The sequence below is a fragment of the Tyto alba genome, unplaced genomic scaffold (assembly GCF_018691265.1).
Source record: "Tyto alba isolate M040663 unplaced genomic scaffold, T.alba_DEE_v4.0 Super-Scaffold_8, whole genome shotgun sequence".
NCBI lineage: Eukaryota > Metazoa > Chordata > Aves > Strigiformes > Tytonidae > Tyto > Tyto alba.
In genome coordinates, this window is record NW_024881329.1 from 24,119,293 (window position 1) to 24,146,241 (window position 26,949).

The 26,949-nt window shown below is 51.6% G+C and overlaps 1 protein-coding gene across 6 annotated transcripts; it reads left to right on the forward strand.

The window, feature by feature from the left end:
* PIP5K1A (phosphatidylinositol-4-phosphate 5-kinase type 1 alpha) lies at positions 1 to 26,673 on the forward strand. Of its 6 annotated transcripts, none has more exons than XM_042785574.1 (16): positions 1 to 115; positions 10,956 to 10,990; positions 11,760 to 11,849; positions 14,284 to 14,414; positions 14,798 to 14,915; positions 15,156 to 15,308; positions 16,462 to 16,761; positions 17,321 to 17,526; positions 18,181 to 18,264; positions 18,930 to 18,978; positions 19,383 to 19,467; positions 19,787 to 19,924; positions 20,641 to 20,770; positions 21,720 to 21,800; positions 24,377 to 24,461; positions 25,004 to 26,673. In XM_042785574.1, the coding sequence occupies exons 1-16, from the start codon at positions 58 to 60 to the stop codon at positions 25,004 to 25,006; spliced, it is 1,746 nt and encodes a 581-aa protein (XP_042641508.1). In that variant the 5' UTR covers positions 1 to 57; the 3' UTR covers positions 25,007 to 26,673. The 6 variants fall into 6 exon arrangements, with proteins under 6 accessions (XP_042641508.1, XP_042641510.1, XP_042641512.1 ...); XM_042785576.1 differs by having other exon boundaries at positions 18 to 115; positions 20,662 to 20,770; XM_033001324.2 differs by lacking the exon at positions 1 to 115 and adding an exon at positions 10,566 to 10,833.
* Positions 26,674 to 26,949: the final 276 nt, after the last annotated feature.

Here is a 26,949-nt window from a genome sequence, read left to right on the forward strand (position 1 = left end):
GGGCGCGGGCGCCGCGCGCGAGCCGGCGGCCGCCGCAGGAGGAGGGAGCGCTTCAAGATGGCGGCGGCGGGGCCCGAGTCGGGGGGCAGCAGCGGGAGCAGCGGCGGCCTGGCGGGTACGGGGCCGCGCCCGGGGCCGGGGGGTGTGCGATGTGCGGCGGGGGGGTGTGGGTGTAGTGCTGAGGAGGGCTCTGGGAGGGCGAGGCGTGGGGTGCGCGGGGCTGGGGGGGGGCTCCTTAGGGATGGTAAGGGGTGTGGGGGGGGCAGTGGGGCCGTGGGGTGTGTGGGGCTGGGGCGGGCTCTTCGTGAGGGGTAAGGGGTGTGGGGAGGGCAGTGGGGCCGTGGGGTGCGCGGGGCTGGCAGGAGCTGGGGGGGGGGTGGGAGGCCTGTGGGGTGCGGGGGTCTGGGTGTGGAGCGGAAGGGAGATGGGGCCTGGGCCGGGCCCTGCGTGGGGTGAGGAGGTGGGCGAGGCCGTGGGCTGGGGAGGGGCTCGTGGGCCGGGCCGGGGGCGAGCGTGGGAGGTCGGCTGGTGCGAGGGGGTGAAGCCGGGGAGGGAGGCGGGCCTGGGGGGCGCGGAGGACGGGCTGAGGAGGCTGAGCTCTCCGGAGGGTCACGGGCCGAGCCCCGAGTGGGGTGGGCTTCACAGAGCCCAGCTGGCTCTGTGGGGTGGGCCGGGGCTCCGTGGGGTGGGCAGGGGCTGACCTTTCGCTGGGGGAGGTGGGTGTAGGGCTGAGCTTTTCCTGGGGAGGGGGCTGTGGGTGTGTAGCGAGGACCCTCCAGGCACGAGTGGGGGCCCAGGGGGTTTGAAACCCCCGAGAAAAGGGCAGTTAGAGGGAGCAGAGGGGCTCGGGGAGGCAGGACAGGGTTGTGTTAAAGGGGTGCTGCGATGGGGTCGGGGAGCAGAGGGGCTGGTGCCAGGGGGAGTTTGACTCCGATCCCTTGTGTTTCCAGAGCCTGAGCCATGAGTCAGGTCACACCTCGGGGGTGGCAGCGGGTCCCCGGACTCGGCTGCTGGGGCGCAGAGGGGCGGGGGGCCTGAAATACCTTCCTTTAGTCAGGACCGTGCCGGCGAAGGGGGAGGATAGCATCTCCCCGGCGGAGGCACCCACTTCTCTGCTGCATCTGGTGTTGGGCAAGGCGAAGGTAGCTCATCAACGCCATTTGGCACACGTGGGAGGCAAGATATTGTGGGAACGTAAACATCTTCTGGTTAGATTTGGTTTGATGACTAGAACTGGAGCTGGTGAGTGTCAAGGGGAAGGTCCTGAAGTCCTCTGATGGCTGAAGGTTTCTCTTGCCTTGCTGGTTTAAAATGTGAGCTGAACAAGAAATGTGCAGGGTTGGAACCGGTCGCTGTCCTCATCCCCGCAGCGGGGTGGTAGCAAGAGGTGGAAACCTCATCTGGGATGAACCAGGGCACTTCTGGTTCTTAAACCTGCGACTCACAGGTCTGGCAACGTTCTTGGGGGAGTAGAGAGCCCTGTTCCCCTTCCACAAGCCACAAACCAGCTTCTTCAGGCTAGTTTGTGGCTAGAAACCAAAATGACTTTCTCAAAGTCTTTAAATTTGCACTTAGCAAGATCCAGCCATCCTTTTGGAGCTTCTCTGGTAGAGAGTGGCCAGGCTTTTTATTTATTATAATGCAATATGTTGAAGCTTCCCGGTCAGTGTGACAGCACTGGTCACCCAAGTCACAGCAAGGAAAGAAGAAACACGGGCAGACTTGCAGCTGAACCTCGGTGCTCTCGGAGTGTCGGTGTTTTGTACCTTAAGCCCTGCTGCCTGCTACCCCGCTTCTAGAAGCATTTAGGGCCAGATGGTTGAGCACCACCATAAAAGAAATTAATTTTTTGCTGCGGCATTAATGAAGCATCGTCTAGTGGGGATGTCTGCGTGTGCTTGATTTTGTGGCCTCGTAGCTGTGTCCTTTGGGCAGTTTTGCAGACAGACATCCAACGTACCCGCTCTGCCTTTGCTCACTGGGTGAGCAGGCGTGCAGGAAGTCGTACCTGTCGGTCTGATAAAGCCAGTTTTGTGAGGAAGAAGAGAGCGCTTGGGTTGTTGTTGGCCGCAACAGCCGTGGTGCCTCAGCACGGGGCTGAGCATCCGGGGGCAAGACCTCTGGGTCTTTCTCTGTTGCTTCGGGCCTTCCTTTGAGATCTTGATCTTCTGTGCTCGCCTGTCTTCTGAGCTGAGGAGGAGGAATTGGCTTCAGAAAGCTTGAAGGGTTTCGAGAGCGTTACTTAAGAGAAAATATGCAAGTATGTGAGTAAATCTCTTCTCCCTTCCTGGTGGAATAATTGCCATTGTTCACTTCTCCGGCTAGCGAGGTGTTGGCTAACACGGGTTTCCCACAGGATTTGAATTCTGGTTGTGACAGAGGCTCTGCCGCGTGACATTGACCTCGGCTGATCCCTGACTGCTCAGGCTGTAACCCTCGAGCTCTACCTCCGGGAGACTCGAGGCCTCTCCGAGTGGCCACCCTCTGCCCCGGGCGGTGTTTGGGTGCTGGGCAGGACCTGGGTCCTCCGCATCTTCTGGCAGGAGCAGGTAGAGCTGGGGATGGGGGGAGCTGTCAGCTGAGGAGAGCGATCCTGAGGTGGGTGCTGGAAGGGCTCAGGTGCCAGAGGAGCAGCTCCGCGGGAGGCAGGGAACAAAAGGAGCCTGGTTGTTGTTTCACACATGAGGTTTTGCTTCGCTCCATGATAAACCTTAAACCGCCTCAAGCCCTGCCACGGCTTTTTGGGGGACGGTTGGCCCCAGTGGCCCATGGTGCAGGGGACTGTTACGCTCTGACTGGCATCATCCAGTGTAGATAAAGGGGATGTGGATGGATATGAAGCCCTTCCTGGACCAGGCAGGCAGCGGTTCCTCCTCTCCCAGCCTCAACGTGTATTTAACAATCTGGGGAAGCACCCAAAGACATTTTCTTATTTTGCTGCTTTTGCTTTGAAGTAGCATCTGCCAAAAAATGCTAATGTGGGATTTCAGTTGTTTGGTCCTTTGTGCCTTGGGTGCCAGGGCTGCTTTATAATTATGGGTCCGACTGAGTTGAGAGTTCATTGTCACCCTGGCTTCAGGCCCCTCCCTGGAGTCCACAGACAAAAGAATTGCTCTCAAAATGGCTCAGTCACTTATGGGTACAGGAAAATCATCCCGACAGTGAGCTGAGAGCAAGGTTCCAAACTGCTGAGCCCTTAATGTAGGTGTAAAAAGTGTAGGAGTCCTATAGGAGGGACAAAGCTTTCTTGATCCCACCTTGCTGAGACCAAGCGTGCAGGAGGGAAGATGAGTTTATTAAATAGAAACATCTGAATGCTCATCATCCTCAAGCTTAAAATAGGACTGTCAAATGACTCCAAGTCCTGTCTCTGTTATACAAATCTCTCCTCTTCCCAGCCATCAGCTGTGAAATCTCTGTGGGTGTCACAGGTTAGTATCGTCAGCCCGGTCCCGTCGCCCAAACTCTCATCGTCCCTTTTGGTGCCGTGGGAGTTGTGCTTGTGTGTGATGCTCACCCTGGCGCGGGGCAAAGCTCCTTTTCTTTGAGACAGAGACAAAAGATTACTGTTGAAAGAACAAAGGTAGGAGCCAGCTTGTCTAAATAAATGACAATTTCGTCTGTCGGAGGGAAGCTCGTCTGGCAAAGCAGTACCTAGAAAGCGAGTGAGAATTGTGTGGTTTTGGGGGGACACCAGTGAGCTGAAGTACCATTTCCTGAATTATAACTGAATTTCCCTTTGGAAAGTAAAAGCTGCTCCTCCCTCCCTCCTGCTCCGCTGTGTATTGTTGAAAGGGGCTGCTCGGTGTTTTATTTCTCCTTCCCACCATCCCCGTTAGCCCGGCAGGGTTGTTGAAAAGCCTTTTTTTTTTTTTGAGATGGAGGTGAATTCATGCTGCTTGGGCTACTTCCTTCTGCTCACTCAGAGCTTCCTGCTCCAGGATCAGGGTTTCATTTTCCCTCAAATGAGGGATCATACTTGTTCTTCCCCTTTCTTGATTACTATGTAGTAGCGGTGATTAAATGTATTATCTCACCGCATCCCTGCGGACTCTGCCTTGTTTAAAAAGCAGAGCGCTCCCAGGGCAGAAAGGTACCTTACATCTGACCTAAATCTTACTCTTCTGGGAAAGGATTGTTTATCTTCCCCCAAATTAAGAAGGTGGCGCAGCAGGCAGGATGCTGATTCCGGTTTCCCTGTCACCAGCTCCCTCTGGGGTCAGCTTTGAGCAAGTCCCGTAATCGCTCAGCTGGGGTAGGGGCTGTTGACACGCTCCCTTCCCGGGCCGTGGTGGCGTTTGCAGAGCGTGCTGGAAAGGGAACGCTTGGAGCATTTATCGCCAGGACTCGTGCCCCCAGAGTAGCTCCCGACAGCTGTAAAACTGGACTTTAAATTCACCGACACCCTGGAAAACCCGGTGCCTTTGTGTTTCTTGAATGGGTGTTGCTGCCTGGGAGCAGGGATCGGCTTAAATTTTAGATCATCAAAGTGTTCTGGTGGAAAGCAGGAGTAATGCAGAGCTGTAAAATCGATGGTCTTCAGCCAACGGTAGGATTAATTTTCAAATGGCAGAACCTTGTGCAGCGCTGATGTGCCAGAAGATGCTGCTGTAGGGAGGGAGGGTCTCTCCAGCTTTCCTACAGGTTACAGGGATAAGAGTTGCCATCAAATATTCCAGAAAGTGGTCTTGTCCCAGATGCCTTCAGCAGACTAATGTCTGCCTGCTCTTCTGCTGGGAAATTTGAGATAGCCTCATTCCTCCTTCCCTTGAGATAGTTTTGCTGGGACCCAGACGGAAAAGCAATAACGGGAATGCTCGCCGGCCGGCGTCTCGCCCGGCTGTGTTAGCCCTTGCTCATCCGTGCCTCGTTTCCAGCCCCTTCCATGAAGCTGAAGGTAGTTTTCCCGAACTTCCTCACTGATTTATTTTCTCCTAATTGTGATTTTTGCGGTTTCGTGGTGCTCTTTGACTCCCAGGTGGTTTGATAACAAGGACCAAAGAGTGTGTGTGTGTGCGCTTTACCTCAGGGCGGGTGTTTCTGCGGGAGCAGGAGGGCATGGCGTCTCAGGAGATGGATGGTGGGGGAGGAAACACGGCCAGGAGTGCTGGAAACTTCTCGCTTGCTGTCCTTTTTGTCTTCAGAATTTCCACCCTTTGGTCCTACCATCTGCCTACTGGGCCATGGGCTGTCTCCATCCTCTGCTGCCAAAGACATCCTGCATCCGAGTCTCGTTTGATTGGGAGGTCTTTATTTATTTCAAACATTTTTCAGTGGAGAGAGTAACTCATCAGTCAAGACGTATTTGTGTTTCTGGGTACTTTTAGACAGGGTTTTGTTTGTCAGTGCTCTTGTGACCACTGATCTTTGGTCAAGGTTTGCTGTGCTGACAAGACATGAAGGAAAACAGGTTTCTTCCCAGCCCTGGTGAGTGATGTTGGTTTTGGATTGGAGCTCCCAAATAACTGGATGCCACAAAGCATGTGTTTTCCTGGAATCACTGGGATAAGCCCCAAACGGTGGATCCAGAGTTTCGGTGAGGTCAGCGCTCGTCTGCGGACGTGAGCACTGACCTGTGCTCACTGACCTCTGGGTGATGGAGATGGAAGCTCAAACCCATCCTCTTTGGTACCTTCTCCTCACCTTTGGTGAGCACCCCTTCTGCTCGCCTTTGCAGAAGGCAGAGGAGTTGCTTGGTTTGTTTTTTTTTAAATTGATTTCTAGATGTCATGCCTGGCCTCAGCGCTGCTCTGGGTACTTAGAAAATGCTGGTAACTTTGTGCACGGAAACCTGTTCTTAATTCTCCCCGTGGCCTCTTGGGTTAAAAAAACTGCTTTGTTTCTCTGTGGCTAGGTGTGCTGACCTGCTCACAAAGCACTTGGCAGTTTGCTGGTGTAGAGAGATTGAGGAAAGGTTTACTGTTTCTGCAAAGCAGTGAGAAGTGTCTAGATAACGTTACAGAGATTGTGTCTCCTCTGTCTTTCCCTGGGCCTCTTCCCAGGGTGTCACCCGCTTGCCAGCGCGGACACGTCAGCGGGATCCAGTGACTCTCAGGAGTGTCCCGTCCTGTCCCTCCATCAACAGGCTCATAAAACAAGTGTAGGGGAGAGGGAGGAAGATGTGCTAATCCAGGGCAGTAAAATCAGTCATGGGTACATCAGCTGCTGACCGCTAACAGTGCTGGGGAAGATAACCCTGAACAGGAATCTGCAACGGGAGAGAGTGCTTTATCTAGAAACTGAATTCACGAGCTCTCTTACGGCAGCTTTGATGCTGTTGGTTTAATGTCCTTAACATAATTTATCAGAACAAATCTATTGATGCAGAGAATTTCAAAGTTATTACTCATTGCTTGGCCTTCTGGCCAAACTCAAGTGTTTGTAAGTGTTTTATCTTTCTCTGGAGGGCCATGGTCTGCACTGGCAGGGGCAGGCTGCCTGATCTCAGGGGTTTTCTTCCATCTCCAGCTGCTGTGATTAAGAGCGTTGGCTTTGACTTTTAGTTCAGGCCAGACTTTTACAGTTTTCCATAAGAGCTTCCTGAGAGAAGCAAATGAAATATTGAGGCTCTTATCTTCCAGAGCAGTGGAAGAGGCTGTTTCTGTGTGTGACTGAGGTGCCTTGCTCAGAAGTGTTTTGCTTGCGAAGTTTGGACCTTTGTTTTCGTAACTAGTGGAAATCGGATTTCATGTTTCTTTAACTTTCTGGGGGAAAATATCTCGTTTCTTTGAGTAGTTGAAGTATCAGTTCACCGTGACAATTGTATAACCTTTTTGTTTTTCCTCGTATAGATTTCAGCTTTTTATGCTGCTCGGTGATGTCATTTCGAAGAGGTAGATGTATTGCATTATATGTGCTTAAAAGAAGGCATGGTTTCTTCCTCTCGGTAACCAGCAGCCACATGCCATATTACATAACTGTCTTGGCTTTTGAGGATTGACCAAACTTGGTGGGTTTTTTCCCCTAAATAAGCTGCTGCCGCTCTCAACAAAAGCTGCTGTTTTATTGAAGTGTGTTGTGTAAGCGCTCTCCTGACATCTAAACAGCTCTCCGCATCCCTGTGTGCACCAGCAGGATTGTTCCAGCGGGGCTTTTCTGCTTTGGTTTCTGCCTGGTTTGCACTTTGGAGAAAAGGAATCTCACTGCTGTTCGCATTTGCAGCCGTGGCCTTGGGCTGGGAGGGGGGACACGCATCCCAGGAGACTTTTTTGGGGGGTGGTGGTGGGGGATTTGCAGGCAGAGGAAAAAAAAAAAAAAAAAAAAATGTGTTGGGGGATTTCTGTGCGGCCAGCAAGTTGGATGTGTCCGTGGAGGCTCCAACGTGCTGCACGTCCTCCAGGTAGTGCGTGGTGGGTCGGAGGCTGGGGCTCGCGGCCGGCTCGGGGGTGTGCAGGCGTCTTCTTCTCGATGGTGCCACCACCTCCAGGCAGAGAGTCCCAGTGAGGAGGGAGAATATTCCCCTTTTTGAGCAGGAAGGGGACCTGGTTGGGGGAAACCCAAGTGCCTCTCTTGCCCTGGCCACTTGTTTGGCAGAGATAAAGCCTGCAGTGAGCAGCAGGGCCAGGGAGGAAGGGCAGTGCATGCCGGTGTGACGTGTCCTGGCTCTCGGCTTGCCCCGCTCACAGGCTGGAGAGTTGAGCTTGATGATGTGTTTGGGTGTGCTAACGTTTTCACTTTTTATTTTTGTCGAAAACATGAGGCGCAGCTAAAATCTGTTTGAGCAGCCCTATTTAAAAATAGAGCGAAGTGGGTATTTGTCCTGGCTCTACCAAATTAGCATGCTCGTTTGCTAGACAAGATGAGGGAGGATCTGACCCAAAGGCCTTGTTACATGTCCCTTCCAGTGAAATATTTGTCTGAACTGTTTGACCAGGTGCCATAGCCACAACATTTTTAACTTTTTTCCCCCTAGCATTTATGTCACAGTCGGTAAGAGTATACTATCTGTTGCTAGCTGAAAATAATCCCGGACAGCTAAGGCTGGTGGAAGGCAGTCAGCTATTTATTTAGGTTGATTCAGCTTCCAGTAAACAGCTCTGAGGAATGCTCTGAAATGGCCCATAGGAATTGCTCCCAGAATCACGAAAGGAAGAAAAAAGGAAGCTTTCTGGGACATCAAGAATTCACTTTTGGACAGGACTTTCTAACCCTGATCTGTTTCCTTTGGCCAGAATTAACTGTTTAGGTGTCTCAAGCCATTTTTTCAGTTGTCAATCTGGGTCAGATTTATGATTGATGAATTCTTTCATTTTAGAGGTGTTTAAACAGAAACAGAAATAGCAGCTCTTTTGAAACGATTTAATTTTGTTACGCTTATGCCGTTGAATTTAACACCTTCACTTCTCCAAGCAGTGTGTGTGTGGGACGACAGAAAGCTGCCTTTACATAGCAATAAAAAGAGGTGGAGATAACTGAAACGTTTTCATATGGGAACCTCTGAATTTTGTTCTCTGACCTCAGCTAGTAACACTTTTGGTAATCGAGAGAATTTGTTTTTGCAGGAGAACGTGTGACAGACCTGTACGTAGCTTCAGTCAGAGCCGAGCAGACCTCATCAGCTGTGTGTTCATCCTTGTGCTCGGGCATGAATAAGTGTTTTTTATCATGGTCAAACAGGAATTACCTATTTCCCAATCAGCAGCAAACTCATTTGGAAACTAGCGGGAGGGAGGGAGGGAGGGGGAGCTTCCTGCCGCGGAAACTGGGTGTGCTGGGACTGGAGCGGTGCTGCGCCCGCGCCGATGCTGACCACAGCCTGAAGCTTTCCCTTGTTGACTCACCGTTTCTTGTAACCAGCCCGACTGGGAGGATCGTTGTCGCTTCCCAAATCACTACGTGAAGGGGCAAACAGACACCGTGGTCTTGGGGCGGTGGGGGAAGAGGAGGAGGTGGAGCCAGTGCTCAGGTCTGTACTGAGATGCTGTGCGACATCCTGAAAATCACCAGGAACCCTCCCAAGATAAGGAACCCCCCTGGTATGGCAGGGACAAACCAGACGTGCTTTGGGATGCTGGCTCTTCCAGCCAAGGCTCGTTGTATATTCTCACTTTTAATGTTTGTTACGTGTGATTAAGGCAACAGAGAGATTTGCTGCTGGGTCCTCTGGCAAGAGAGCTTTAGTTAAATCCCAGTGGAATACAGTTTTTGCACAGATGATTAAATATTAACACAGCGAATCTCCAAGGTGATGAGGCTGGCGGTGCTGCTTCAGGATTGCTTGAATCACGGGGCTTTTAGAGGTTCCAAGTTACATAATTGCAGTTACTTGCTTAAAAAAAGGCTTAATTGCCATCGAACATGTGTTTTGTGATGCCGGGATTGTTTCCTCCAATCCCTGTATCCTGATGGATCATGGCAAGTTCAAAAGCCTTGTGCCAAGGTGATGGAGTCGAGTGTTACTGGTTTTGTCATAACACACTAAGTCACAGAAGCTTCCTTCTGGGTGGAGATGCTCCCAGATCTGGGCCGGTGGCAAGAGGGAGAGGGAAGGGATGCGAGAGGTGAAGTGGGGTGCTGGCTCCAAAGAGCCCCGAGTGTGCTGGGAGGAGGAGGAGGAGGAGGAGAGCTGGCCCTGAGAAACTTCAAACACCAAAATAAGAGCTTGTCAGGACAAACTTTCTTGTCTTAAAGGGAGATGAGAGGGGGTGGGAAGGCGGTTGGAGCCAGTCATTCTGTGCTCGCTTTGTTTAGCAAAAAGCATTTGTGACAGATTTTCTTCTTGTTTGCTTGTTTAATATGTATTGAAATGAGAACTTTGATCACTCGATAAGGGGATCATAAGGCTGCTGGATTTTGCTGTTAAGTACTTCTGTTCCTTTTGCTGAAATGCGGCTTTTGTAGAGCTGTAGCGCTTGATGAAATCACAGTGTGAGTCTTTACACCGCCTGAAACAGGCGAGCAGAAGGGGCTTCTCTGCTGAGCGAGCGATGGGTGGACCCAGAAGGATTTTATATCATAATGCTTAATCTGGTAAAACAATTACTGGACGTTGGGGGAAGCAACCCTGCGCTTACTCGGTGGTATGATGGGGGTGTTGCTCCTGGGTGGGGGCAGTTTTATAAGGCTGTGGTCATGGCTCCCATGTGAAAAAAAAAAAAAAAAAAAAAAAAAAAGAGTTGCTGTGTTTGAAGCAGAAAGAAAAACAAAATGAAAGAGCTTGTCTGCTTTCCTGGGCTGGAGGCAGAAAGCACACCCCTGTTTTATGCGTCTTCCTGGCGAGGGCAGTGTCCCTGTCCCGGGAGCTCTTGGCCTCACCAGCGCTGGGCTCAGTCTGGTTGGTGGCTTTGTGGTGTACACAGACATCGCAGAGGCTCACTGTCATCTAATTGCGTTTTTTTTTTTTTTTTTTTTTTCTTACTGCATCCAAAAAAACCCCAAGACAGGAATCCAGGCCTAAAAGATAAAAGTTAGTACATCACCTCGCAGATATTTAACACCACGGTAATTATGAAAATCCCTGGGCTTGGCTTCAAGCAGAAGGGTTGATGTCCTGGGCCTTTTAATAAAAAGTTTGGAAATAATTTTAAGATAAAGCATGGTGCGTGCGTCTACTGGAACACTGCAGAGCACTTGGCCCTCCCAGCTCTAATTAAGAGGTGGCAATAATCCTGCAGAGCTGTGTACGTCCATCGAAGAGGGGAGGTTGCAGATCCCACTGGGAAGGGGGTCCTGGCTGTCGGTGTGCAGCCGGAGGAGCGCGGCAGAGCAGACCCCAGCCTGCAGCACCGACACAAAGCTGAGTGTGGCTGGCGAGCAGTAAGCAGGATAGCATTTCCTTGTGGCTTGACAGGAATCCTCTCTGCTGTAAGAGGAGAAGCTGAGAAGAAATCAGCTGTGAGTCAGTGCTTTTTCAGAAGCCTTAAAATGTTCGTTCGAAGCAAGGCCGTGTATCAGGCTTTTTTGTGATGCATAATAATGATTAACCCTTTCTGAGTGTGGCTTTATTCTTTTGACAGGATCATCTACATTCAAAAAATCACTCACCCCTGAGGTAAGTTTCTGACCGACAAGCTGGTTTGTTCCCTGGCTGAAAGAATGCATAATTTCAGACTTGTTTGCTGTTTTTCCAATCTCATTCAAGTTAGGGGTAAACCAGGCAGCAGTAAGTACAGAGAGCTGCAGGTACTCATTTGGGAAATTGGGGCATTTCTCCTTACCAGGGGAGTCTTTGCTTCAAAACCCAGCTTGTCCTGGAAGTGAACAATTCTCATGCCACCAAAACACCACACAGATCTGCCGCGAGCAAGGCGTTCAACTCGTTTTGACTGAGAAACACCATTTAACAACTGCATGTGTTAGGCAGAAGACGATGAGTCAAGCGAGCTCTTGTGCCATGAATCAGAGTAGAACGTGCCACCTTCCTACGATGTTTCCTCCAAGACCTGGCCTTGCTGGCAGAAAGCACAGTGACCGCTTGCAGTTGGTCCAGGCTGTCTTAGAGCTGATCAGTTTGTGATGATGGTGATTAGGAAGAAGCAAACCCTTCCAGGTGGTCTTGCGTGAAGGTGTTCCTCTCTATTTAGATGTCCTCCCTCAGGCACACAGGAGTCGGTCGGTTCTCTGGAGGCGTTTCAGTGCTGTTGCTGACCTGGAGGCCAGCTTCTACCGTGTCCTCCCTTCGCACGCGTGCAGGAGTCGGGGGCTTCAGGCTCCATCTTTGAGAATAGCAGAATTGTGCAGGTGGCTCTGGGCAGCCACTGGCCTCTAACAACACTGGGTTTTACATCCTTGGTTCTTACCCTGTCTTACTCCAATCCTAGATGCCAGGTGGTTCTGGGCAGCCAGGCTCACAGACGATAAAGAAAGGGCACAGAGGAGTGGACTCCACGGGCGAGACTACCTATAAAAAGGTGAGTTGCCTCTTGCACAGCTCATTTGACTGTTGCCATTCTCCTCTTTGCAACACACGTGCCGTCCAGGGCAGCAGCGTGTCTTGTGAGGTTTGATGCGAGATGGTGGGTAACGTCTGTGAAAGTCACTGAAGGTGATCTCAGAGGAACGGAACCAAAGGACTGAAGATGTGCTTCTTGGCTTCACCTCTGTAGTCTTCTAAAGAGGGGATTATTTTTAAACTTTGCCCATTAACAACACTTCCTAGGCCTCTGGCTCATTGGGTGCTTGCTGTGCTCTTTGGGCACAATAGTTTCTATAGATCTTGTGGCATTACTGGAATTTGCTTTACAAAGGGGAGATTGTTTGGGTATTTTTAAAAAGTCTGTCCATGTGGGTATTTTGCGGATGCTGCTTCCCGTTTGCTGGACTTCATCAGATTGGCCTGACTGTCTCTGAAGTGAGGTTGTCTTCTGGGATGGTGACTAAATGAGCAATGGCTTGATAAGGGCATTTCACCGCTTGGTGTAAGCGAAGCCTCTGGTCTGAAATCCCTGATTGCGATGTACTTCCGTCCGTCTGTTGGGAATCAGAGTGGAAGGAAGGAATTCAAATGGTGTTTCTAGAGAAGCCAGCTTTTGTTATACTGCCCTTTTTGAAACTGCTCGTGTCTTTAGGAGTGGGGTCTGTCTTTCAGTTTCTCAGCAAATTCAGAGGTAGAAGGTTAGACAGCAGTAATAGGAGAGAAAAGTAGGACTTAATGGAAAATGACTGAAAAAAGGGTCCCAGAAATCTGGTGGGATACTGCATGGGATTTATCTGGGAATGAGACTAAGGGACAGTCTGTCTGCTTTCCATCCCTGCCTTTTCCAGGGGTGGTAAGTTGTTTTTTAAAATTCTTTGCCCTATAAAAGTGATTGTAAACAGGCAGTCAGCTGCTCAGCAGATCGTGCTGGCTAATAAAAGAGAAAAATACTTGTTCCTTGGCAACCTGGCCCTGTGGCTCTGTGTTCACAAACAAGGCAGCATTACTGTGCTGTGTTGGTAAGTTCTGTTTCGCAGCAGTGAGACTGTCCTGGGAGTTTAAGCAGGGCTAGGTGAGCTGAGCTGAGATCTGTTTTCAAGCAGCTTTAGCCTTTAGAGGGTAAGGAAGGAAAGCAGAGTCAGGTTCTTCCTCCTTCCCCATCTAATACCGGAGTAAATATCAGATACAAACAGGTACCTGAAGCAGAAAGGGACATTGTTGACACGCTGGAGTTACTGCCAGTTTTTCTTGTGCTCTCTCCAGGGAACTGCGAGCAGGTCTCTTGCAGCTATAACAGAAAACCAGTTAAGTGGGAGAAATGTTCCTGTTTGCTATAGCAGGCTTCATGGAGGATGTGTGTCTGAGGAAAAAACTTGAAATGTTTGTCCCCCAGATACTGCGGTGTCCTCTGTTGCCAAGTGCTTTGATCTGCTGTGATTCTTGCATGTGGCAGGGGGCTGGGCTTTGTTGAGCTTAAGGAAACAAACACAAACTGGTTGGATCATGAGCCCTGGCTCTTGTTCTGGGTCCCGTCGCTTTATGTACAAGCCAAGTGAAATGTCCCTGAGCTGCAGTGCACAAATCCGGCCTGCACCTGCTCTGCAGCCTCAACATTTCCAGCAGGCTTGAGAGCAGGGTTCATATCGCTGTGCTCTGGGAACTGAGGCCCCATAACATCGGGGTGTTGAGCAGATCTCCTCTGGGCCGTTTGGGGGAAGACAGCCCATCGCAGGAGCGAGGCGGAAGCACGTCTCGGTGGTCTGAGATGAGCTCATGTGTTTCGCAGGCAGAAGGAGACCCTGGATGTGAGTAGCTGTTACAAGAACACAGTTCCTACATTGTTCTTGGGCAGTTTGTGCAGAGGATGCAGGGGCGGGATTCGTGTCTTTGGTCCTTATTTAAAAACGACAGTGACCTGCTTGGGGTTAAAGAGCCACGACCTAGAGAGGGAGGGAGACGGAGGAACACAACGGCACCAAACAGAGTGTGCGTTGTGTGCTGGCCATGCCTGCCTTGTCCTGGAGAAAACCTGGGTCTGTGCCCGAGCTGGGGAAGGGCAGGCTTCGAAGTGTGTAGTTCCAAGAGCAGGGTGACAAGAAGTGCGCGTGTGCACACATGTAGGGATGAGTGCCGTGGGAGTACAAAATGAAATTCAGTCCTCCTGAGGACCAGCTCAATGCTGATTCCAGTTCAAGCCTTTTACTGCTCAACCAGCCAGAGTGCAAACAGTGAGTTAGGGTGCTGTCAGAGATGTCGGGCTGTTCCCAGGGGTTCCCATTGCCGAGGTGATGGCAGTCTGAGAAAAATGGAGGCTGGAACCAGTGGATGTAGACTGCCCCGGCTAACGGTGCTGATTTAAACTGAGGGCGCCCTTTAACTTCTTTCATTCCTATTTCCTGTTGTCTAACTCCTTTTCTCTGCCCCTCCAGACGACATCATCTGCCTTGAAAGGTGCCATTCAGCTGGGCATTACACACACAGTTGGAAGCTTGAGCACCAAACCCGAAAGAGATGTTCTCATGCAAGATTTCTACGTAGTAGAAAGTATTTTCTTCCCCAGGTCAGTGCTTGCTCTCTCCTCTCTGGTGCTTTGATAGTGAGTAGCAGCAGTAGTTCCTAACCCCTGCGTGGGAGGAAGCTGCACCAAACCAGGACGGTTGAGCGCAGGAGCGAGTGCAGGCAGCGCACTGCTCAGACCAACTCTGGCTCCTGCCCGTGGCCTGTTGCTGAAGAACCCGGCCCTCCCCTGTACGTGTGCACCATCAGCCGTGTGAAAAAACACGGGTTGCTGTTGTGGGTGCCTCCGGGTGTCCCTTCTGGGTGGGTGCTCTCTAGCCCTCGAGTGTGTTAGAAGCAGCCAGCCAGCGGGTGTTTGCTCTTAGGGCAGTTTCTTAAGAAATGTTTCAAATACGAATACTCGTGTGTGCTTCTCCCCCTGATCAGTGAAGGGAGCAACCTGACCCCAGCTCATCACTACAATGACTTTCGGTTCAAAACCTATGCTCCAGTGGCCTTTCGCTATTTCCGGGAGCTCTTTGGGATCCGACCAGATGACTATCTGGTAAGTTGGTGGTTGGGCCAGGTTCCCACTTGTTGGGTGCTCTGTGTGACGGCTGTTTGTCCGCTTCCCTCTCTCAGAGCTGTGGAGTGCTGTGAGGCCCCGTGGCAAGCTCTGTAAGCGCAGCAGTGGGTGCTGTGTGTGACCCCGGGGTTTGTCTCTGTTAAGTTTAAAAGGAAGAGCCTTAGTGCTGTTTCCTGTTGACGTGTCTCTCACCTCTGTTTCTCACGTTGTCCTCCTCAGTACTCGCTCTGCAATGAGCCACTCATTGAACTTTCAAACTCCGGGGCCAGCGGATCCCTCTTCTACGTATCCAGTGATGATGAGTTTATCATCAAAACGGTTCAGCACAAAGAGGCTGAGTTCCTGCAGAAGCTGCTGCCTGGCTACTACATGGTGAGTTGCTTGGGTGAGGCTTTCTCTGCAGGCTAGGGAAGGGTCCCCCAAATGTACGAGCGTGACCAATGCTGCTGTGTACTGCCTGGCAGATGTGAGTGGAGGTTTGATCTGTGCCCCAGATGGGTGGCAGCTTCTCTCAACTGTCTAGTGACAAAGAGAGTCACTGGAACACCAGGTACCTGGGTACCACGAGCCTGGCGTGCTGCGCAGGGGTCTTGGGTGGCACTTTGTGACTCGGACCCTTTTGGAAGGTTGCAGGCTGCTTCGTGACCAGCTGTGAACTGTTCGTTGCTTCTCTGCTGCGCGGTGTCAGGCCTGTGGTACTTCATCTTGCAGAGCTGTTCTTGTGTTTCCCTTCCCAGGGCTGTGCTTGGTTCTGTCTGCGAAGATGAAGAGTTGAAGAACTCTGCTTTTAAGTTTCTCTGTGTAGAAAGAGCAGCAGCTCTGAGAGTGAAGGCGTATTAATTTTATGAAAGTGGCTGTAGCACAAAAGGCTTTATCGGTTGCGGAGCAATATCAGATCCCACCCGGAACGTGATGTGTGTGTGTGATCTGGCTGCTCGTGTTCATGTCCAGCCTGGCCTTTACAAGCCACCTCTGTGAAAGGGAATTTAGCCATGAGGTAGTCTTGCCATATAGAAGTGCCTTAGGACTTCTGTTGCTTTTGGGGTCGCTAGCTGAATTCCTTAAACTGCTTCTGAACCTGCACAGGTTTTTGCTACAGTTATATCCCAGGACCACGTTGGTTTTCTTCAAAATTCTGTCTAGTGTCTTCTGCAGCTGCATGAGTTTAGATCACCTCTATCCTGATGTATTGAGCTGGACCTAAGCACCATATTTAAGAAGGCTAAGGACAAGGTCTTTGCTCTGCAGGCTCCCCAGCTTAGCTTCTGTGTGAATGGGCAGCAAACTCCTTCCTTTCTACGATCTTTTGCTGACCCATTCAGCTTTGCAGAGAGGTTACCAACAACTGTAGGCTGTTCCCTGGGTTCACCTGCCCTTGTCTTTTAGCTGCTTTGGCAGTGGCTTTGAATCACTGCCAGCTCCATCTCAATATGGAGGCACAGGAAGGAGCAAATAACTTCTCTAACTGGCACGTGAATAACCAGAATGGCTTTGAAGGTATTTCTTTTGTCTTTTGGCATTTCAGAATTTGAACCAGAACCCAAGGACGCTGCTGCCAAAGTTTTACGGCTTGTACTGTGTCCAGGCCGGAGGCAAGAACATTCGCATCGTTGTGATGAACAATCTGTTGCCACGCTCTGTCAAAATGCACCTGAAATACGACCTGAAGGGCTCCACCTACAAACGCCGAGCATCCCAGAAGGAGCGAGAGAAGGTCTTCCCAACATACAAGGACTTGGATTTTATGCAGGACATCCCAGATGGCCTCTTCTTAGACTCTGACATGTATAATGCCCTGTGCAAAACGTTACAAAGAGACTGTTTGGTAAGTGGAAGTGGTGAAGGGCGGTGTGGAGAGTTCTTTCCTTTTTTCTGAGCCTTTCCCACGGAAAGGAGAAGGCAGCTGCTGCCCTTGCGGCTTCTGCCTGTTGACATAGAGAACCCTTTTTTTTTGGTGGTGGTGCGGACAAGAAGCAGGATCTGGACCCCAGTGCTGTTCAATCCTTCCAACCTGAATTAAACCCAGCACTGCCTCCAGAGGTGGAGGACTCGCCCTCTGCCAAGGTTGAGCTCTGGAGCAGGGCAGGATCGGGGAGAGGGGTGGGATGTTTGAGTCTGGGCTCAAGTTGGGCAGCCATGCAAGAGTCAGTGTTCTCTCCTGGTTTGGGTCCCTGCCTGGCCAGGACTACCACTGATGGCTTTCCTCTGACTCCCTTTGGCGACTGTAGATGAGCTGACTCTGCACGAGCTGTGGATTAAAAGCCATCCCCGCGGTGCGCTCGGGGCTCTAGGGAGAAATGCTGACTACGCTTCTGCAAATGTCTGCTCTGACAGTTTCTCTGGGTTTGCAGTAATGAGTTAGCCTTTGTTGACTTTCTGCCCAGGTCCTGCAGAGCTTTAAGATCATGGATTACAGTTTGCTTGTTGCGATCCATAACATCGATCTGGCACAGAGAGAGCACGCGATGGCAGATGGGACGTCCCAGGCGGACACGCGGCGACCCGCTGCCCAGAAGGCTCTCTACTCGACAGCCATGGAATCCATCCAGGGAGAGGCCCGGCGAGGTGGCACCATAGAAACAGATGACCAGTAAGTCTGTTGGCATTGCCCTTCCCAGTGAAATACTGTGAGGAGTGGGGGGTAAAACCCAAGGCTGGTTAATGGAGACTTAATTTAGGCGCAGATTGGGCTATAGAGGATTGCTGTCATGCTGGGCAGAGATGTCTTGCTATCAAATATTGTGCATTTTTCTTTGAGTTACCTTCCTCTCATTTATGAAAGATTTTCTCACCTTCCAGGTGACATTTGGAAGTTCTCTGCCCACCAGTTATTGGCAGCTTCAACCAGTTGCTTGCATCCACCTCTAAGAGGCACAGCGAGTGCTTTGTTAGGTCAGATTAACAGCCCGTAAAGTCCAGCTGCCATCTTAGTGTGGATGGTAGCAGATGGTCTTTGTAGTTCCTTGTCTCTTCTCATGCGTGAGTTGGGGTTAATCCTCATCTTCCATAAAACTGGCATCCAGAGGGAGAAGGGGGTCAGTTCTCCGGCGGTTTCGCCGATTTACTGGAAGAGCGTTTTGCTCTGACTTCTCTTCCCCAATTCGTTAGCTGAAGAGTAGGTGCCTCCCGCATGGTGGTGCTTGTTAAATAGTTCACATAATAGTCAGCCCACGCTAGGCTGCGTGAGAGAGGCAGTGAGGTGTGAGAGCACCCTGGTTCATGTCTGTGCCCTCTCCTCTTCTAGGATGGGGGGCATTCCAGCCCGCAATGCGAAGGGGGAGAGGCTGCTGCTGTACATCGGCATCATCGACGTGTTGCAGTCCTACAGGTAAATGCTGAAGAGCAGCTGTGTGTATCACCTAAAGGTGAAGACCACAGCATTGTCTGACCCTCTTTGGTTGTCAGGATTGGCTTTCAAGAAATAGTTAAGACACACATAAAATTTTTTAAATTTATCACTTTCTGTATTCTTGAAGTCAGGCATGTGGTGATCGATTTCTGGGTGTTGCTTACTGTATTCACTTCATCTTCCCGGAACAGATTTATGAAGGTGTTTTTGTGTGCTGTGGTTGTACACAGGCACTGTGCAGGAAGTGGCAAGGAAAAAACAAGTGGTGGCTTAAAATGGCCATAACCACTTCTCCTTATAAAATACATAATAGCTGTAAGGCTTACCTCTTCTTCTATTTATATTAAAATTCAACGTGCAGAGGGTTACATACGTAAAGTCTCTGTTAAATGTCATTGCAAGTTAACTGACCCCTGATAGTTATGCTGGTGAAACTCTCCCCTTGGGAGGGCGAACTGTGTAACCAGCCCTGGTGCCTGTGGAACAGTCTTAGAAAAATGGGACAATGAAGAGAATCCAAAGCCAAAGCAGCCCGTGTTTGGGGTGTGCTTGCCCCAAGCCAGGCTCAGTACTGAGCGAGCATGATAAGATACGGACAGTGGGGACTTGGTGTGGAAATTGTTCTTAATTCTTCTCTCTGTCAGGTTTGTCAAGAAGCTGGAGCACTCTTGGAAGGCCCTTGTACACGATGGGGTAAGTAGGAAACCACCACTTTTTGACTTGTTTAGCAGTAATAGCAGTGTCTTTTTGAACTGTGCCCATTGTCCTTGCTCCTTCTGGGCACAGATCCTGGATTCCTAAGGCATGTGTGTTTGCCCTCTTAGGTAGAAGTATTATTTCCTAGGTACTCTCAAAAACGTTGGTTTTGTTAACGCTGGTCATCTACTTGCTCACTGACAAGTGTTGATTGCTTTTGGATATAATGCTGGTGGCTAATCAGCTTCTCGCAGCTGCTAGTGAGAGCGACTCAGACTCCCTGGCTCTTCTTAGTCCAACACAGTGCCTGCTGCAAGGCGAGCAGCCTGAGAAGCTCCTGTTAACCTTGAGCACTCATTAATTCAGATTCACACGTTAATGTTTGTCCCTTGGACTTCTAGGACACCGTATCTGTGCACAGACCCAGCTTCTACGCCGAAAGGTTCCAACGGTTCATGTGCAACACAGCGTTCAAGAAAATACCGTGTAAGTACCTCCGTGCAGCTCTCGCCTTGGCAATTGCCGTGGTTTCTGGCTGCTCCCTGCTCAGCAGCTGTGGTTTGGGAAGGTGGACAAAAGCGTGCAAGAGTTTTAGGAAGTCTGTTGTGCTGTGTCACCTCTTCCTTCCGCCTAGATTGTTCTTGCCTCACAGATGTGACCTTATAGGAGCTGTTTCATCCATCAGCTTGTTCCTTCAGGGCGCAGCCCTTGCACCAGACTCTGTCACTGGAAAATTGCTGCGTCGGGTCTTTTACTCCTTCCTGAATGTGTTTACAAAAGTGCTGTCTTGGTTTTTGTCTTTAAGTAAAGCCATCCCCTTCGAAGAAGAGCCGGTCTGGCACAACAGTCCCTCGGCGGAGCTGTCAGGGAGGAGTGCCTTCCCAGTCGCACATGTCGTGCGAGACAAAAGCACAAGTAACGACAGAGGTGGATGTAGAGCAAGGTTGGTGTCTGGGCTAAAAAAAGAAGCCTAGAAAAGTTTTGGTTTTTTTTTTTTTCAGCTTGTATTTGTCTAATTGAAGCTTGACTGCCTCTTGAGCTGTGTAACACACCTCCACCTTGTTTTGTGGTCTTGCCAGGGGAGGGCCTGTTCTCTGGGGTTGTGGGCATAAGAAGCCAGATGGGGCCAAAACCACCAAATGGCCTTTGACAGCAGCACCATGAGAAAATCTGGAGGAGCAGCGAGCCCTTCAAACGCTTGGCTGTTTCCAAGCGTTCCATTGAAACAAATGCAGGGCAGGATGATAAACCTTGTGTTTCAGTAAAAGCCAGTCTTTAATCACAAGCAGGATAAAAACCAGGTTGGGGAGGTGGGGAATTGTTTCTTCATGGGATTTTTCAGCCTCGTCCAAGCACCCAGCATGGCCCTCCCTCCCCCTGGGAAGTGGGCTGAGGCTGCGTGGCTGTCCCATGCGCCCGATCTCTTTCCCAACAGCTCGTGCCCGTGGGGTTCGTGCCAGGGGAGAAGCTGGTCTGGGCAGTCCTGTGGAGGCTTGGCCTAATGGAGACCTGCCTGTGGGGCTGGTTGCTCAGTGCCCGGGGTGCCTTAAGACGTCTCGGGTGGGATCCAGCGCGGATCCTGGCCCCTGGCTAGTGTGGGAGCTCGTGCCACGCGGTCCCACTTGTGCTGGTGATGGAACAGTCTGTGCTTCAACTCAGGTTCCCACCTTGGTCGCCCAGATCTGCTGCCCAGGACCCTGCCGGTAGATGAAGCTAACAGCGATTCCATCGCAACAACCCTCTCCACTTCCTCCTTGGGCAGCGGCGGCCTCAACTCGCCCGCAAATAGGTAAGGCTCGTGCTGCTGCGGCGCACGGCAGGCCAGCGCCTCCCGCAAGTGCAGTTCGTGAGCCCTGGGAGGACTTTGTGCTGCTTTATGGGCGGTTTTGGTGTTGGCATGCTCGCAGAAATACCCGTTTGAGGGGGTCCGTGTGTTGTGGAGCGAGTTTGGTGCTGTCGGTTGAAGCATGTGCAAAGGGGGGAGCATCGTGTCGCCGTTCCTGCGTGCAGTCCCTTACAGACGACGTGATCTTCTGCTTGGGCTGTGCCGGGCTCCCGGTGGCTTTTGGTTCCTCGTGTGTTCTGTATTTAATGGCTTTGTTCTGGAGTCAAGGTAACTGTGCTTATTAAAGTGGGTTGGTGAAAGTGTCACTGCTAAAATGTACGTGAAGAGCATTAATGTGACGACGGGTGATGCTGAAGGCGACCTTCCTGCGGCTCTTTCCTGAGGGTCGGGCGCTCTTGCAACTTACCGACTGGGTTAGCATTGAGCTCCTACGACTCCTCGGGAAAGGAGGCTGCAGGAGGTGTGCAGGTCAGAATGGCTCGGAACCTGAAATGCATGGAGAGCCCTGAGGGAGCTGGTGGCTGCCTTTGAATGTTTCGTTTCTTGCTGAAGTGGTAAGACTAGCAGGGACGAGGAGGAGCTGTGGTCAGAGGACGATCCCTTTTGTAGAAATTGTCCCGAGGTGTTAACTTCTCTTCTGGAAGCGATGGGAAGCCATCTTCCCCGTTCCTGACCCACTGCACACACAGTGGCACCGGTAGAAGTGCCTGCTCTCTCCTGAGCTGCAGAAGAACAAGATGCAATTGTAATCAACACCTCTTACTCCCTCTGTAAAACACGGAGACGTCTTGGTAGGGATCCCAAACCAGAGCTGCTCCTTTCCAGCACGTCGGCATGCCTGAGGTGTTCTTTTTAGTTAACTGTGGGTCTCTCTCCTTCAATCTCTGCGTAGGTCAGTGGGCGTACAAGTGCATAAAGCTGACAGCTCAGCAAAGGATTTGACTAGAACAGCTCCCGGCATCTTCCTGTCTAGGTGAGGGGAGGAACCAGACTTTGCCTGCAGCCTTCTCCTGTCTGGAGGGTGTGCTCACCGAGAATTGTGCTGGGATTTGGCCGCACACGCGTTGCTGGCCAGCGGTTACAGAGCTTCTGTACAGTCAGCTCGCTCCTAAAATGCAGTGCTGTAACGCAGTGTGTCCCTGTGCCAAGGCTCAGCAGTCCTTAACGCCTGTGTCTGCTGGAAGGCTCAGTGGTAAAACCTCTCAGGATGGGGCCCTCCGTACCCCGCCTGGCACTGAGCACCCTTCTGGGTAAAAACACGGGTTCTGGTAGGTCGGATCAAACCTGCTGCCCCGCTGGGTAGAGTCCTGAGTGGGTCCCCACATGCAAGGCCTGGTCTGTGTTTGCTCCAGGTACCTCTGGAGCGGAGCATGCCGCTTACCGTACCCTGCGGGCGCTCCAGCGTGTGGTTGCCCTTTGCCAACGTCCCGTAAAACCACGTGCCGCTGCCAGACAGTGGTAATGAAATCCAGGAGGGAGAACCTGCCAGGGCTTTCTCCTGCGTGTGGGGCCTTGGGATCTGAGCTCCCTCCATCAGACCTGTTGTCAGAGGCTTAAATCCACTTTTGTGACCTTGGGAGATCCCTAAAGCTCTGCAAACCCTGATAAAGGACGGAAGCGATTTGTGGATTGTTGATTTGCAATGATGTAACTTGTTGAAGGGATTTTAAAAGGTGGTGTGTGCCTTTTTTTTTTTTGTTTACTTTTTTTTCTTCCCCTCTCTACAGAATCAGCCAGTCTAGCGGGGTGTTTACCACCCTTTGGGGAGGTAACCTCTTAGATCTCTGTAGTCCTGTACAAAGGGGAGTGATCTCACCCAAGAGCTTCTGCCCTTCTAGGGGGTGGGCGCAGGGGGGAGGCAGGATCTGGCCCGTTCCAGATCTGCCCTGGGGACGGGAGCTCAGCCCTCTCGTCCGTGCTACGACAACCTCAGTCTCTCTTTTGCAGCACGGCCTCGCGCCTGCCTCAGAAATGTTGCCCCATGCCTCTGTGTGTGGAAGACGTGCTCTCCACGGTGGCGTAAGCGATACCGTCCAGGCGTGGGTGCCCGCAAGGCTGGGATTCCCCTGCTCCTCAGCCCTTAACCTCTGTCCTTAACCCCTGACAGAAGCGTGCTGGCGCTGGGGACGCTTAGCCATCGGCATGTGCCGCTGGGAATGGGAGCTACTGACCGGTGTCCTGCGGCAAGGGCTTCCAGAGGGTGGTCCCCTCCATTTGAGGGGGACACTTTTTTTTTTTCTCTTAAGCACTGTAATTTAGCAGTGGACTTGGTAGTGTTAGGTTAATGGCGGGTCTCAATCTTTAAGGGTCTTTTCCAACCTGAATGAATCTATGATTCATCCTGCAGCCTTGTGTTAGGGCAGCGCTGCTTAGTGCTAATTAAGACAAACCTGAGGGGCTACACGCGCTGTAACCAACGCTGAGCATCCTCGTCTTCAGTTTCCGCGTAGGTCAAAAGCAGCGAGTCGCCAGTTAGAGAGCTCGGCGGGGGAGGAAGCCAGAGCAGCTCAGAGTAACCGGGCACATAGGTGAGGCGTGAGCAGGCAGAGAGGGAGCTGGGCCAGGATCCCCGCGTCTCCGTTCGGGTGTTCATCCAAGGGCGTTTGCGCGGGGTGACGTGCAGCCTGCTGACTGAGCAGCCCGACGCCTCCTGCGCTCTAGCAGCGGGCGATCCCATCCCCAGTAATTAAGGCAACCGCTGCGGGCAGGCTGTGGCGAGCCCTGGGTGTTAGGTGCGGGAGGGCCGAGCGGGTCGTGCCGTCCGTAGGCAGTCCCGAAACCCCCTCTGCGTGTCGCCAGGACACCAGAGAGCCCGGAGCGCTTGGCCGAGGTGAAGTGCACGCGCTCGGACTCGACTTCTCCCTCGAGGGCTAAGGAGAGAAGCTGTGGTCACCATATCCTCGGCAGAACGCGGGGCACAGGCCCAAGCTGGGAATTGGGGTTCCTCAGCCGGCAGGTTCCAGCCTTTTAGCTGTAGAATGGGGAAAGAAGTGGGGAAATAACCAAAGCAAGACTTGTTCTGTGCCCCACGTTTCCTCCTTGGCGATGGATCCTATCAGGTGCTCAGCATGCCCATGTTTTATATCCTGCCGTCAGGCTACAGCTCGAGTTCAGGGCATAAAAGGTTTGTAAAATGTTTGCCAGGGGCTTTTTCAAACAAGGGTGCCTCTGTCTGAAAAGGCTGATGCTCGCTGAGCTCCTGTGCTTGTGGCTTCTTTGTCCCCAGACCGTTTTCACCCAAGGACCATTTCTATGTTGATGAGGTGCTTGAAGACTTCTGTAAAGAGGTGCTGCTGCTTGGCTGGACAAAAGATCCTCATTTCTAATGTCTGAAGTCACGTCAGACTAGGGGGGAGGATTTAGGTGGTGTTTTGGGTGCCTGCCCCGGCAGGGATCGTGTTGCCTGTACCTCCGTATGAAACCTGCCTAACAAACGCCGTGCTGGGGCGTTCCCTCGGCTGGGTGCAGCAGGGCAGCCCCGGAGATGGGACTGAGTGACCACTCACTTTTAAAAACTGCTTTACAGGTCTTCCCCTTCTGTTTCCCCAGCGGCTCCCCAGGGCCTTCCATACCTGAGCGCTCCGCAGAGCTGAGAGAGCAGCTCGAAGACCTGCAAGAGACGGAGATAAGCTTTGTGAGTACTTCCCTGGTTAGGAGGGAAAGAGAGCTCGGAAGGTGGGTGGAGAATCGCGGGGTTATGTGGTCCCTGGTTGTGCTGGGAACGTGGGCACTGAGCGGGGTGTGCGAGTCGGCCAGAGCAGGAGCAGATGTTCTTCATCCCCCCCCAGTATGCGAAAGCTCAGCCTGCCTTGTGCTAGGCACCGTTCCTGCCCTGAGCGATAATCTGCTGCCCCAACCGCCTTACATGAGATAAGTGGGAGGCAAAGCAGAGACATTCCTCTCTCCTGGGGGCCCAGAGGGGGTCTGATGGCAGAGACAAACCAGGATGAAGCTGACCAGCCTCATCCCTGGGGCGGATGTTGAATCCTCCCAGACCCTCCTGGTTTAATGTAAGATGGTGGTTGGGGTGTAAGCCTGAACTCAGCAGCCCCCTCCACTCTGCCTCTCCCGGGGTGGAGAAGGTTTAGGGGGAGACGAGGCAGGAGACCTCCTGCTGCTCTTCCTCAGAGGAAGGCAGACCCCTCTCCAGCATCTCCCTCTCTTTTCTCTTCACAGTGAAGCAACACCAAAACTGCCGCGAAGGAAGCAGATTGTTCTGTGCTCTGCGTGGTCTGTGGAGTCTGACAAACGTTCAGCCCCTGTTGCTGATTTCTTCTTTTTCTTTTTTTTTTTTTTTTTTGTTTTGTTAAAGTAACCTTATCTGGACAGAAACCTAAAAGCTGGAAGGCTGGGCTACACTTAGTGGGATACTATTAACAAAGGCCGAGCCAGCACAGCTGAGCCTCGGACACCTGGAAGTCTCCTTACAGCAGAGCCCACCACCGTGTCCCTGCCGGCCTCCTCCCTTCAGAGCCTGGCAGCAGCAAAGCCGGCGGTCGGGAGGAGGAGGAGGAGGAGGAACAACTGCTCCGTGTGGGCTGGAGCCCTCTGGAAAAGGGATCTGACTTTCAGGGAGTGAGCTGCTTACGGTGCCGACACCACAGACCTTGCGAGAATGGGCGACTCTTCGGAGTTACTGGGGGGGAAACGGGCGTTAGAGCCTCGTTGGGGCAGTTTGCGACAGAGCAATGTGGGTTTATTTTGTATTTTTAACAAGTTTTTAATTTAAATGTTTCTCTGGATTCAGTCATATCACTTATTTTTAGTCCTGCAATGTAGTAATTTTTTTTTTTAATAAATAGGTTTTTTTTTTCAGTGTTTCACCAGAAAGTACCCCATGTGAGAGAGGCAGAAAGGGGGAGCAGGAGCTGCACTGACTGTGGACGAGCTCCTCTCCCCCACCAGCTGCTCCGGGCTGCCGCAGCCGCCTCCCTTTCCAACCTGGCATCGCCCCGAGACAGCGAGGAGCAGAGCTGGGAGCTGCGCTGTGTTGCTCAGAGGACTTTGAATGTGCGAAGCTTTTAAGACGTCGGGGAAGTTTTGGATTGCTTTGCCCCCTGGTTTTTAAACGAAGCCCTTTCGTCCCTTCCCCGCCAAGCAGGGAGCCGCAGGTGAAGGGAGATCTTTGTAAGGGGCACACTTTTTTAAAAGTATTTCTTAAGCAAACGGACCAAACCCAGCCTGCTCCGGTCCCTTCCCCTGCCCTCCGTCCTGCTGCGGGCATGTGCAAAACCCTTCCCGTTTTTATAGCTCGGCTCCCTTTTGATATCTCACCTGTATCGTAGCCGCAGTCGACACCGGTGCTCCCAGCGGCTTGAAACCAAGATCCCTACGAAATGGGACAGACTTCTGCCTCCACAAAAGTACGGGGTGTTTTCAGTCCGGTTTTAAACAAAATAATAAGCTGAAAGGAGGGATTGTTCTGCTGCCATTCTCCCGCGGTGACGCCTGGCCCACGCCGGCTGCAGACGCTTCTCTAGAGATCTCAGAGCAGATGTTGGACTGATCTTTATTTTCACGAAATGCTTTTTTTAAAGAAATGAAGTGACTCTTCCCCGTGTTCCTGATGGGTCAGAATCCTCCATTCTTTTTTATATATATAAAAAAAAAGTAATTTAAAGCTTGCCCTTGTGGTAGTGCAAGGGGTTTCTATACTAATTAGCAATGATTGCTAAGGAAAAGAAGAATGTAGTGGTGTAGAAAGGGATTTTTTTTAGTTGATGTTTCAGAGCCAATTCTCTTCCCACCTTCCACTTCAACCTTTTCAAGTGGATGCAACGCAAGCTGATTTTTTTTAAGAAAAAGCATATTTTTTTTTTTAATTTTTTTTTTTTTTTTTTTTTTTTTCTGAAAGACCAAGCAGAATGGCCTTACTCCGGGTATCCGGATCCCCAGGGGGGTTGGTGGAGCGCGAGGACAGTCGCTGTTCACAAACTGTTTGGTTCTCAAGGGCTCTCAAACCTTTCGCCACCGATGACCGTCACGACGAGACCCGTGAGCGGGAGGAAGATCGGCTCGGGGACGCCCGCGCCGTCTCTGCTGGACCTTCCCGTCTCCCTCCCCCGTACCTCTGACCCGATCCAGCAGCTTACACTTTATAGCTGAAGTAACTGTCTATATTA

Excerpts from the sequence above, each read along its gene's own strand:
- PIP5K1A (XM_042785574.1), top strand. The coding sequence starts at position 58 with ATGGCGGCGGCGGGGCCCGAGTCGGGGGGCAGCAGCGGGAGCAGCGGC. Across the intron at positions 10,991-11,759 it reads AAAAATCACTCACCCCTGAG|ATGCCAGGTGGTTCTGGGCA; the intron begins GTAAGTTTCTGA and ends CTCCAATCCTAG. Across the intron at positions 16,762-17,320 it reads CGTTACAAAGAGACTGTTTG|GTCCTGCAGAGCTTTAAGAT; the intron begins GTAAGTGGAAGT and ends CTTTCTGCCCAG.